Source organism: Prosopis cineraria, unplaced genomic scaffold (genome assembly GCF_029017545.1).
Source record: "Prosopis cineraria cultivar Desert tree isolate PC_DT_omini unplaced genomic scaffold, ASM2901754v1 PC7, whole genome shotgun sequence".
Taxonomy (NCBI): Eukaryota; Viridiplantae; Streptophyta; class Magnoliopsida; order Fabales; family Fabaceae; genus Prosopis; species Prosopis cineraria.
In genome coordinates, this window is record NW_026555338.1 from 35,600,075 (window position 1) to 35,613,760 (window position 13,686).

Here is a 13,686-nt window from a genome sequence, read left to right on the forward strand (position 1 = left end):
TTGTTGGGTTTGGTTGGCTATCTGACAAGATGAATTGTTAGCTCTAAGGTTGAAGTGTTAGAGTTACAGAGGAGGCGGTTGAGGCCGAAGTTGATGACGACAAGTTCCATGGCAGAGTTGAAGAAGATGTTGGAAGGTTTAAGTGTTGTGGATGCAAGCTATGCCTCGTGCTAATCCCCTTGCTGTGGTTGCTCTCACTACAACAAGGTCCGATCAAAGCTGTTGTGTTGACTCTATGCAGAGGCAATGAAAGACGAGGAGCAGATAGAGGGAAAGGAGAAAGGGGGAGAGGAGAGGAAGTAGAATTTTTTATTATAAATAATACTTTATATTAAGCCTTTATCCCACTATAAATAATACTTTATAATAAAAATATTAAAAAATTTAAATATGGGTATCACTAATAAAAAAAAATGAACAGATAAAAGTAAGGTAATAGAATAAAAAATATTTAAAGTTAAAAGATATAAATAATTTATAATTAAATTTAAAATTATTTATGACATTTTATGAATACTTTAGAGATAAAAATAATTTTTAACTCTAATATAAAACTTGCTCTTTATATTTCTTAGTTTGTACTTATTAGGATTTTTTTAATTAATGCTATTTACTAAAAAAACTAATTTTTCTAGCAAAAGGTTTTGCCAAACATTTTTTTCCAAGGATATTTCTCCTGGAAAATACACCGCTTCTCCCTTGCGGAATAGAGGCTGAACATGGTTTTCAATGAACATTGCAAATGAGAAACAGAAAAATCATCATATTTCGTCCTGACCTCCATCAAAAACTTTGAGAGAATGACATTTAAAGCCCTCTTGATAAAATTTATCGCAATAAAGACTAATTAATTGTGTATTAAATATTGTTTTATGAAAATAAATTGCTGTTAAAAGCTGAATCTTAACTTCAATTTTCAAAGAAACTCTAACAAAAAATACAAGGTTTAACTTTTATCAGTATACAGGTATTTTGATGGGACAATATCCAATATAAAATCGATAGGCCTTTATTGTGATAAATTCTCTTGAAAAAGTCTCCCAGAAACTTTCTATACAAAGAGGATTATGATGCAGCAATATCCCGTTAAAATTCTTCAGTCGAGGAGTTAGGCAGATCATAACTTGCTCCGTGGACTATCAAGGTAGTTTCTGAACTCCATGAATGCCCAACATCCATTATTTTTCAAACTATCTTCCAAGACAGTTTCCAGCTATGATCAGGAGTTGTGTTCCCATATTTTTGCACCACGGCTCATTCTTCTCAACGCTCTGAATTTGCTTGAGCGAAATCCTGAAGACTTAACCTTCAAAGTCTTTTGTCGTTTGCTCTCTGACTCAACAAAATCGTCATTGAGAAATGAAGCTTTGGTGCTGACAGCGACTTCTCGTTCAATGCTTCCTTTGCTTGTATGGTTCATATGCAACTGTTTTGCAGGCTGCTTGATTCCACAATGTCTGCCTAAGTACATAGGTTCAGTACAACATGATGACGAAGACACAATTCCCTTTAGGTTGTTTGGTCGGACAAGCTTTACAAATTCCTTTAACTCAGCAAAATTTGAGTGATCAGAGTATGGGACTGAATAAATGTACTCATGAAGCCTTTCTAGTGCTCCTGTGTTTCCAGATTGCCGATCACTTCGGAACTCACAATTTGCCCTCCCCGGAGCTCTTTTAGAACGAGATGTCAGGAAGGAACCAGAAAAAGTTTTACTCATTTGAAGGCCCGGCTTCAACCATGGAAGACCTGATGCCATGATTCCTATTGTTGGATGAATTTTATTGAGTGCCTCTAAAGTTTCAATACTGAAACTGTACCGAGGAACAGCTCTCACTCTAGTAAGAGAAGTGTTTGTGGTAAAAATATCATATAATCCAAGAAGATGCATAGTCCGCAAGCGCTCCGGCCACACCCAGATCTTCAGTTGAAAATAGAAGCTAAAGAGTGAAAAATTGAACCAGAGAAAAACGAACTCCAAAATTTTATCATTCCAACCGAAGAAAAAACGAATTTTTGTAGAAGGATTACAGAATATGCAGGTAAAATATGATGTTGAAAATCAAGATATAAGCATATGCGTCAATTCTAATAGAATATCAAGATATAACGAGGTATAAAAACTTGTTATGAGCAGTTCAAAGTGGTGAGTTGGACAGTCTTGCTAATTAGAATTAAATGGCCTAGATATGTTTATCTTAGTCCTTGACTAAAATATTTACTAAAGGACCCAGTGCGGTGAATTGAATTTTGTGGCTCATCTCAAGAATGGATAGGAAGAAACCTTTATTTTAAGCACGCGTGCAACGTGATACAAAAGATCTTCTTTCCCCAAAGTGTCAATCCCGATAATGACGTCGTGCTCAGGATGGGACAAAATGATGTTAACAACCTGAAATCAAAGCTCCAATAATTCAGAAAATTATTCTTGTTAGGACACTAATGCGTCTAAAAGTCTAAAACCAAGTTTACAAGAAGCTCAGTTGTTGACACAATGCTTTATTTTGCCCATTTCCTACGTCATTATAGACACCAATTTTACAAATTCCTCCATGTTGTCCAGATATCCTCAATATTATCACACATTAGATTTTAGGCAAAACTTATCACATGAGATTTTAACACGAGATGCACCATTGTCCATGGACTATCTGGTGTTGCAAAAACGGTTCAAAAGCTGCAGAAGAGGGTTTAAAAAGGCAACAAATTCTGCCTGTCAGTGACAGGCTGCATTTAAAAAATCAAAACGATAACCATCCAGGCCAACTCAAACCAACCTCGGTCTTCTTTACTGTAGAAATGGCATGGTCTCTGGCTGTCAAAGTGAGCTCATTGAAACATAATTGAACCTTTTAAACGGGTAAGGATGGGAGCGTACCTGGTTAGCTGCAACTTGTCGAGGGGGAAAGTCATACGAAGGATTGCAGTATGTATTATCCAAGTAAATAATGTCAACCACTTGATCCTCAAGAGCACCGAGGAGCATGTTCCTGCTCCTCCTGGCCCTCTCACAAGCTGCTTCCAAACGGAAGTCGCCAGTATAAAGCAAGCAGCCAAACTCCCCACGAAACACCAGCATCACCGAACCTGTAGTCAATGGAAAGGTTATCTTAATGGGGATCACAAGATTTTCAAAACTGTGGAACAGTGCATATAATATTTCAACTTGAATATTGAATAATTTTCAGAGAAACGAGTCACGAAGGAAATAGAGCGAACAGGTAACCGGCGATACAAGGCGCAGTTACCAGGACAGTGGAGAGCGTCGATGGCCATGACCTGAAGGTGCATTTCAGAGCCAGAGGGCGAGAGAAGAGAGAGGGAGTGCCAGGAGCCAATTGGAAGGACGCGAATCAAGGAGAGGTTGAATTCGGGGAATTTGAAAGGGAAGAGTTTGGCGGTGAGGCGGGAACAGTAGAGAGGACCATTGGCCCAAGAAGAAGAGAGGCCGTCGGCGTGATCGGAGTGAAGGTGGGTCAGGAAATACACCTGGCTTCCCGCCGCCCAACGATCCACCGAAATCAACCTGCTCGCCATTGCCTCACAGTGGAACTGGAATGTAATTTTTTGTGTTTTTTAATACAACTGGAATGTAATTTTCTTCCGCGGGAAAGGTGTCAAATCTACAAGTTGAGCCTTGAAAGTTGAAAGCCATTTTATGGCGGTTATTCTCATGTCTGAACAGACTTGAGACTTGAGCCCATTAGCGGGCCCTTTTTTCTCATCTTTATATTTTGGTACAATTTTGTTGGGCTTTTATATTTTGGGTTTGCTTCAATCACCATGTTTTCTATTAAAAAAGGTCAAAGACCTGTTAAGTTTGTCCCGTAAGAGAAATGTGAATTCAAACTTTTATCATCAATGAAAATATAACATTAGCTCTTAAAAAAAAAAAAAACATTATCGTGAGTTCATTCTTGAGATGCCACGTGATCCGTCTACCTTTGAAAATGTGTGGATTGGTGTCGTTTTATTTAGAAAGTAAATTAAAAGGCATAAATCTTGTAATTTATTTGAAACAATGAGTAGGAAATAAAGCTTTATTTGCAGGTTCAACAATATTTTAATTTTTAATTAGCATCATTGTCTTAAAACGTTCTCAGGATGAGGGCAATGAATATAAAACTCATTTTCTTCTTATAAGATAATTTGTAACATTTATTATATCATTTATTTGATATCCCAAGCAAGTCTTTATTGACTTACATGGTTTACGTTTGTTTTGATTCTTTTTTTTTTTATTTAGAGGATCAACACTTGAGTGAGATTGAATTAGAGAATTTTTTTGTTTTTTTTTTTTTTTGGATTCTGGTATATCCCTTGTGTATAATCAATAATGTTTTTTATTTTTACTTGTCCAAACTTGATGATCCGTGCATGATGCATCAAGCGCTGTCCTAGCCAACAAAAATACAACCAAAAACGATAATATCCAACACCCGAACAGGGAGGGACCAAAAAACAAAAACCCAGCTTGGATTTTGACGGCATCAAATAACACCAAAATTTCGCAAAAAGATTGATTAGTAAATCGATGGATACCGCTATTGGAACGTCCTATTCCTCCGACACGGGATTTTGGCGGCACTATTCTGGTTATTTGTCGCGTAGCATTTTCAGGGAGAAGTTGTTCTATTCATTTTTTTTTTGGGGGGGGGGGGGGGGGAGGGGGAGGGCTTACGGCGTTATGTGATTGAGAAAACCTCGTAGTCTGGTTTCCACACCCTTGGCTCCCTAATCCAACCTCCTTGTACTGCGTCAATGTAATTGTAATGAGAAGGTGGTCACGTTGATGATCCCTTCTATGCTGTCTCGCTTTCTTGTTCGGCATCACCAGTGAGTCATGCGCAATTGATGTTCCATTAATTGACCCATCTCCCTCACCTTCTTCCTTCAACATCTCTCCATTTCCTACTTTCCTTCTTCTTGGCTGGGTTCGGCATTCTCATTTTGTTTCTCCGCCACGAAACTTGTATGTGCCGTTACTCACTCATGGCCCTCCATCATTGGTAAAGTGGATCAAACTCTAACTTGTGTTTCATGTACGCAATTTACTGTGTGTTTGAATAACACCCCAACCTGGTCCAAACTTAATTAGGATATTAAAATTCTATAAAATCTTGTTTGAATAAAAGAAAAGGAAAAAATTATATTAAAGTTCCATACAAAAAGTTAACTGTAATAATCCATTGATCAGTGAATTAAGACTATTGACAATTGATTGTATTATTAATAGTATTAGTTTAATTATTAATGTACCTTGTACTAATTAATTTTTTTATATTGCATCGAGATGTAATTCTCAAAAAAAAAATTGAAACAAGCATTAGAATTAGGATCTGGATGGACGTTTCGAAAGAAGCTAATTGTCACGCCTTAAAATATAGGAGTGATCAATATACATCCTTTAAGCCTTAATTGAAGAAAATTTTTTAATACTTATTTATGTTTATATTGAAATTAGGATAACCTAAATAATTTTTATTTAAACCGAAAGCCTTAATTCTTTTTTTTGTAAGAATTTCGACAACAGCTTCCTTAAAAGTATGACTTTTAAAAAATTCTACAATACAATTTTTACAAGCAGAATATTGCTAAAATTGGGAGCAACACTCCATCTAGCCAAAAAACAGAGTATATAACTAAATAAGGACCTTAACTATAGCCTGCGTGGAGCTTCTAACCATTTTTTCAAAACATAATGCATAAATTTTATAACTATGTGAAAAAGAGATATTTAAAAAATAAATCTCCACCTTGCTCGGCAAAAAGTCTCTTAGTTGATAGCAGGATGTATAATGTCAGCTTCACTATCTGAGATTAAAAATAAATTTTCAATAAATAATGTCCCAATTTAGATTTCAGCAAAGTAAAAAGAGAAAATATTTATAAGAGAATTGTGAGCTCCACAATAATAACCATTATTATAATTAAAACACTTTTTGTAGTATAAACAATCTTATATAAATATGTAAACCAAACATACACAGTTAATAAAAAGTAATAAAGAAATTTTCAAGTTATAACCTACGTTTTACAATTGAGTTATATAGTTTCACCTTAAAAAATCATATACAATAGAATAATGATTTATTTAATAGAAAAAAAATTAAAAAAATAAGTTCTTAAAAATTCATTTTATTTGAATGATTGACAAACGTGGACATATAATTCACAAGTGTAAATAACCAACAATTGTGAACATACAATTCACAAAGATAAATAACCAAGCGTGTCTTGAAGCCACAAAGTAATCAAGTGCGGCTAGAAATCATAAGACAAGTATAGGCATAGGCTTGTGAAACAATCGTGAGTACAATGCTCATAAATTACTAACCCTTTGTTCCACATGCGTTGGCCATTATACAGGATTAACATCTCTTAAGCACTTGCTAGTTAAGTATGCCACGGCGCACCAAGGGCCAACGATACTACCGCTAGCAACCAGTGTTATGATTCAATCCCACATTTTGAATCAAACATGCATAGGTCGATAAAATTAATATGTTATCTATTTTCAACATTTCTAATCATACTCAGCATAAATGAATTCATCTGTATATATATAGATCTCATGCATAAATTGATAGTTGATCATTTTTTAAACATAAAATTAACATTTTCATGCATGAAAGTTAACAATAAAGTTAAGATTATGAATGATAAAAAATTAATTAATTAATTAATTAATTAAAATACTCTATCATTTGTTTTTGCGGAATAAAAATGGTTATGTAAATAAAAAAGAGGGCATCTGAATATGCTAAACCAATATTTTTATAAGAATGAATTTGCTAACAAGTCATTGAAAAGCTATTCACTTATCTGAAATACTTCCAAGTACATAAAGTATTCTTAATCAGTTACTTTTACAATACTGTCTGCTTCTTAATTCCCTCACACTTAAGTGATATCATTGTTATTTCTTTTGTACATTTTACATATCCAAAATCCTCAATCCAAGATAATTTAAAGGAATATAAAAGAAAATCTCTAATTTATCATCATTCTTAATAAAATTACATGTTAAAAAATCTCTAATTTATCATCATTCTTAATAAAATTACATGTTAAATTTAATCAATAAACGTCCAAAATACCTATATAAACCATACCCAAAATTTTTAAGTCTTAAAAAAAGGGACAACTTTTTCTATAACTTATTCCACTTGCCTTGACCTCATCCTTTTTTTTTTCATCAAATACTTTATGTGTCCTAAGAGTTACCATACCAACAAACAAAGATGATCTTTAAAATATCAATCAAATGCTTTTTCCAAAATTCCTTAATTTTATCCCTTAAAATTCCTTTCAAATTTTTCTTCTTCCAAATCCTATAAAATTTATTACCTTTGTTCAAATCAAGCAATTTCTCTTTCAACATTTATATAATTAAAAGAAACTTAAGTAACTCAAAGTTCCCTAATTCTCTTCTATTTATATCCTAAGATTTCACCAAAGGTATTTACTTGGTTGGGCTATAACTCCCTTTTAAGCCTTGTGTCAAACACCTCATGTGCATCATTTTTAAGCCATTCAATGGAGTCTCTTAACCTTTACTTACTTGCCCAATAATTCTCAGTATCAACATTTGGATTTATCACACACACACATATATAAAATATTTACTCATCCCACCAAGAATTAATTTAAGCACAAATAAAATTCAAATCTAAATTCATTTTCCTTCTCTTACACTTACCAAAGTAATCAAGTGAACCTTCTTAAAAAACATAACTCATCTGATTTCGGATCCCTACCTTTACCCATTCACACACAACAACAAACAATAAAGAAAAAATCACAATTTTAATCATATAATTACTCATTCACAATCAAATCGAGTGATAAAAGGAAGAGGATAGATCAATACATACTCAAGAATTAAGGGAGAGTTGAAGAGGAGGAATTTGCAGCTCCTTTACACATATCAAGACAGTATTGAGAAGAGGAATTAAGGAGATCCACAAGAAATATAGGGGAGATTTGGGCACCACTGCTACACAAATAAAGGAGGCCAGCGGTAGAACAGGGGAAAGAAGAAGAAATTGTAGATCAAGCATAGAGGAAGAAGAATGACATTTAATGCACCTCACACCATGGCAAGTACAAAAGGGGGGGAAGAATGAAAATCCAGAGCCCATGCACAATCAAGATGACATTACAATAGAGGAGAAAGAAAGTGATGGACAGCACATAGGGAAGAACTCATGACTCAACCTCCTAACAGCAGTAGATGGAGCTTCTGTACACATTAATGCCGAGATAGCTAAAGACGAAGAAGGAAAAGGAGAAGACGGGAGGTGAGGCTTATAGATCTAAGACCTCTCTCACTCTCTCCACACATTTTGATTGAAAAAATGAATCAAGGAAGAAATGGAAAAATATATGATCATTAACAAGGGCATAATGGTAATTTTAAAGGGCCAAAACAAAATAAAGAAAATCCCACTATTTTCACCTAGTGGATTCGAACCCAGAACAAGATAACACCAATACAATCTCCACTAAGCCACCACTTCCTCTTGATGTATACGCTCCAAAATTAATAACATTATACTTGAAACACCTCATAATATATTTTAAACTTTTACTTAAATTTTTGGGTTATTACAATATCTTTCCCAAAATTTTAAAAAATATATTTGAATACCTCATATAAATTTTAATTTAATTACTTATTATTGTTGTTGTTGTTTATTTTGTTTTATTTTTATTTATTATTATTATTACTATTTTTACATAAAACTTTAGGTTATTACACTAATCTAGGGAGCTTAAGTTTTACCGAATGCTGCGTAAGGGAGACGTTAGGGGCATTAAAAGTTTGTTAGTCCTTCCTTCTCTCTCCTTATCTTCATGAGTTCATTCGTTCTTCAGAGCTCTCGTCCTTGGCTTGCCTATCTTCAAAGAAATTCCTCACCTTCATCAATCACTCACCACCCATTAGTTTGCAGTAGTCATTTTATGTGATTCTTGTTAGGTGTCTTCCTTAGTCAAGGTTGCCAGATCTGCTCTGTTGGTTTCTCCTTGGCAGGTAACTATGGCCTTATTTCTCATTCTCTAACCTTTCTTCCTAAGAGGTCTAAATAAAAGAGACTAGATTCACCCTTTTTTAATCTCTAGTATGTTTGTTTAATATAAACACGAGTTATGATTTGCAAACATGAACTCTTTTTTACCTCCTTCCCCGTGTAATCATAAGTAATGTCTTCAAATTTGCTTGCAAACTATCAAGCCTTTTGGAACAGTTTGGCATACCTAACTATCACTATTCCTTCTCTATTCAAAGCACTGATATTTGTAAGTTATTTCCTTGTTGTGATTATGTGAAACTAATTTAATTTAATGATATGTATTAAGTTCCAAGGCTTTGCATCATTCTAGAACTTGAATGGACTGGAATTTTGCAATATAACCTCCTCATTTTTATTCTTCTCACATGCTCTCTCCGTTCAAACATGTAAGGTATTTTAATCAAATATGACCCCCAATAAAATAGTTACCTACTTTCAAACTAACCCTGTTTTTTTATATTTACCATTATTAAATACCTTACAATAAATATAAAGTCAATATCAATAGGGATACTTTTGAAAAAAAAGAAAATAATTACATCTCAAAAGACTAAAAATGCCTTACATTTTTGAACATCTAACTCCTCAAAAACTGCCTTACATTTTTGAACAGAGAGAGTAAGTTTCTTCTTCTTCAGGTTTTTGCTTGTGCAATTCAATTGTTGATGCATAATTCATACAAATTGATAAAAGTTTAGATGACCATGAGTAGGATATATGAGGTATCTAATAGAGGGCGATATTATATTTTTGATAATATATATTATTTTGTATAGTTATAGTTAGGGTGGTTATAATTATTTTATCTTATGTTATTATGTTATTTTTTAATAGATTTTTATTTTATTTTATTTTATTCTTTAATGGATGTTGATAGATCTTTTTCCTTTATGTAAATATATCTCATATTAAAATTAACAAGATAAGTCACTATTTTTATAAATTATATTAGCATCCTCATCAACTCTACTTGGAGCATCAAAATAGATGCATTAGGTTCATGATATAATTTAGAGATCAAATCATGTGAATTAAATATTTTATAATCTATGAATTTATTTTAAATTTTCATAATTGAATAATTTGAATTTTATCATTTAGTTATACCTTTTTAAAAGTTAAGATTTTTTATTTATAAATGCGTTTTTATATTTTTTCTACTTTTTCTAAAAATTAAGATTTTTGATTTATTAATATATTTTATATATACATAAAAATTCATCTCTAGTTTTGCTATCATACATATCAATTGACTTTTGAATCACATCTAAATAAATTTTAATTTATTCAACTCATTTTTTAAAAAAAGATATCCAAACATAAATCATATAAAATTCACAAATTTTTCTCTTAACTTCAATTGTGAATTTTTTAATCCAAGAAAAATAATTAGATAGATTAGGTGTACCACGTTATTTATGATCTATCCAATAAAAATGTAACATTTAAATGATATTAAATATAAATTAATTATAATATTAATGATAATAGAGAGAGAAAATAAAAAAATTATAATAATTAAATTAATTTAAAAAATATGGCATAATATTTTATTTAAATTATTTAAAGTATTTTAATTAGACAGATTATAAATAATATGATGTTTTTAATATATTTAACTATTTCTCCTAATCCAAACACACAATTTAATTTTTCCATGGTGGCTTGTGTGGGGTCATAAGCTCACACTAACATGTTGTTCATCTAAATTACAATTCTAGACTTCCATAAAAAAAAAAAAAATTACAGCCCTAGACTTTTTCAGAGTAGTTGCTGGATGGAACTAGAAAGTAATGACTTCAAGACAGTAACAGTTCAACAATTTCAATTTTAGATGGTTTAAATTTAAATCTCTTAATTTGATATTCAAAAAGTACTTTTGTTTAAATTATATATTAATAAAAAATTTAAAATTATATGTGTGTGTATGTAATTTTTTTAATTCCACTTTCAAATAAGTAACGAGCAATCCTGATCAACAAGTAGCGAAGAGTTGGCGACCAATCGAGATTTGATCCGGAATGAATATTATGTGGTGACCAATATGCCCCTCCCGCACAAAGGAAAGGACCACCCTCGGCAAATAAATTATGTACAAAATCCGGATTGAGCAAGAGAGCGAGAAGCTTTTGAATCTTTGATCAACTCCGGTGCGGTTTCGATTTGATCACACGTTTGCTTGAAATTCCTCCGTTGACCCCGGTTCCTCTCTCTTCCTGACTTTCCGGTCACCTCGCCATTTTTTCGGCGTTTGTCAGCATGAAGCGGCAATCAGCGGCCCGGCCTGAACCGGATCGCCCAGTTCCGACACCTTCGGCGTCCAACACACAACCCTCGTCTCCTTCCTCTCTCCTTGCGTCCGTCTCGATATCTGGTGCCCAGCGCAAAATCGCGATCGCCGTTGATCTGAGCGAGGAGAGTGCCTATGCCGTCCGATGGGCCGCCCAGAACTATCTCCGCCCTGGGGACATGGTCATCCTCCTTCACGTGCGTCCTATGAACGTTCTCTACGGCGCGGACTGGGGCTCCGGTGATCTTAATCTGAATGACGCCGACACTACCTCGGAAGAGTCGCAGCAAAAGTTGGAGCAAGATTTCGACAATTTCACGACCGCCAAAGCCAGCGACTTGGCTCAACCACTGGTGGATGCTAAAATCCCGTTCAAAATCCACATTGTCAAGGACCATGACATGAAGGAGCGGCTCTGCTTGGAAGTCGAGAGACTGGGACTAAGCGCCGTGATCATGGGGAGTCGAGGCTTTGGCGCAACTAAGCGAAGTACGAAGGGTAGGCTTGGGAGTGTGAGTGACTATTGTGTTCAACACTGTGTTTGTCCTGTTGTGGTTGTGAGATACCCGGATGAGAAGAACGGAAGCAACGGCGGTAAGGCCGCCGGCAAAGCAATAGTTGGGGAAGAGGTGGAGCTCTACCCGGTGCCTGAGGAGGAGCATGAGTACCACGATGCATCAGATGAACAGAAAGGTGTGGGCTTTGACCTTGGACTTTTCTATGGTTTAACTTATCATCAAAAATTTTTTCCTCAAGTTTATGTTCACGGATTATTTTATCATCATGATTACATCTGACTTAGACTTCCATTTGGTATTGAGCATCTAAAACTGGAGTCATGCGTGGTTGGAATTTTACTGCAGAGCAATAACTTTTGGCAGAAATGTTGCCCTGTTATGTTATTAAAATGTAAATTTATGTATTGATACATTGATTGGTTTTCCAGAAGTTTAATTCTTTTTTCTGTTCCACCCAAATATTGGCACCGACCTGAGTAAGAGGGTGAATGCATATAACTAATGCAAATTACGGGGACCTAATCTGACTAGTAGAATTGAATATATTTAATAGTTCCTGTAACAACCTAGATTGGCAAAATGTGTAAGTGGTCACATGGTCTTCTTGGAGGCCATTGGAAATCTGTTTTGTCTGCTGCATGGCTTTGATTTTGCTTATAAATGAATAATATGGCCAAGTGATGCTATGCTACGGTCTTGTTCACTTTATGCATGACTTCCTAGCTTGTATCTCTAGACTTATTGTTGCTTGCCTGGCTCTAAAAATAAACCTGGTTGAGGTTCTTGTGGCTGTAAGAATTATTTGGTAAGACGTATTAAAGTGCTGTTCTGTTTATTCAGAATTAAGTTCATTCTCCGTTGTCTCTTCCTTTTTCTGTATTTGTATGCAAAATAATATATGTTTACTGCTTTGCACCTGTTAATAGACATACTTGATGACGTTCTTTTCAATTAAAGCCTTTTGGATGTAAACATTTTAGATGTAAGTCTGCCCTCCTTTACCTCTGAAATTCATATTTTGCTGTCAGAAGTCTTTCATTTCGTTGGTGTCTTCCTAAAGAACATTGAAATTTTATCACATGAACTGCGTTCCACTTTAGTATTTCTGCTAAGATTGTGTGGCATAATTTGTACAAAACTATAGGAATGGCTACAGGATCATCCAACTATGTCTGTTTCTGAAGAACACGTATGTTCTGGTGTTGTTGTCTTGCTTAATTTAATTATCTTGTGACATGTTAACAGATGCTGAATAATGGGTCAGAACTGCGTCAATATCGACCTCACTTCAGGGGAATGCTTGAATAACTCCTGGAACTTGTTAGTAGTCATTTTCTGTCGTAATTTGTGGCGAAATATGTTTTTGACACATCGTTTTGTGCACCTTTCCCCTGCTGGTTTTGGGGGAGTGGTATTCCATGTTTCATCTTTAATACCCAGTGTACCCTGTGTATTTAAGCAACACCGTTGTAAAATTTTATACATTTGGTTGAAATATCAAGAAGCTCAAGTACAAAGTTGTAGATTTCCATAGGCTTGACTTGATGTTCTCTTGTGGTGGTAATTTAGATTTCGCCACATGCAGTGTCGATTATTAATTCAAGTTTCGTTTATACTCTGGTATGCCTAGTTATGGATTGTGATGTAAATATCATTAATGTTGCGCTGTCTTTGCAAAGCGGGGTGTTTATGTTTTGATTTTGGGTAGCAAATCTTGGCACCCTATTCCATTTAGGGAACCAACAATTCAGAGCAAGCATTTAAGGGGGGAAAAAAACAAGCAGAAAATAAAAGAGGGAGA

General features: G+C 34.3%; 2 protein-coding genes across 2 annotated transcripts; one reads left to right on the plus strand and one right to left on the minus strand.

Annotated features, from left to right (window-relative positions):
• Positions 1 to 991: 991 nt before the first annotated feature.
• Positions 992 to 3,608, minus strand: LOC129316257 (uncharacterized). The gene is made up of 4 exons (XM_054960585.1): positions 3,249 to 3,608; positions 2,879 to 3,087; positions 2,285 to 2,392; positions 992 to 1,921 (listed from the first exon to the last, which is right to left on the minus strand). Exons 1-4 carry the CDS (start codon positions 3,535 to 3,537, stop codon positions 1,220 to 1,222), a joined length of 1,308 nt encoding a protein of 435 aa, XP_054816560.1. The 5' UTR covers positions 3,538 to 3,608; the 3' UTR covers positions 992 to 1,219.
• Positions 3,609 to 11,113: 7,505 nt separating this feature from the next.
• On the plus strand, positions 11,114 to 13,416 carry LOC129315490 (universal stress protein PHOS32-like). The gene is made up of 2 exons (XM_054959212.1): positions 11,114 to 12,060; positions 13,131 to 13,416. The coding sequence occupies exons 1-2, from the start codon at positions 11,337 to 11,339 to the stop codon at positions 13,139 to 13,141; spliced, it is 735 nt and encodes a 244-aa protein (XP_054815187.1). The 5' UTR covers positions 11,114 to 11,336; the 3' UTR covers positions 13,142 to 13,416.
• Positions 13,417 to 13,686: the final 270 nt, after the last annotated feature.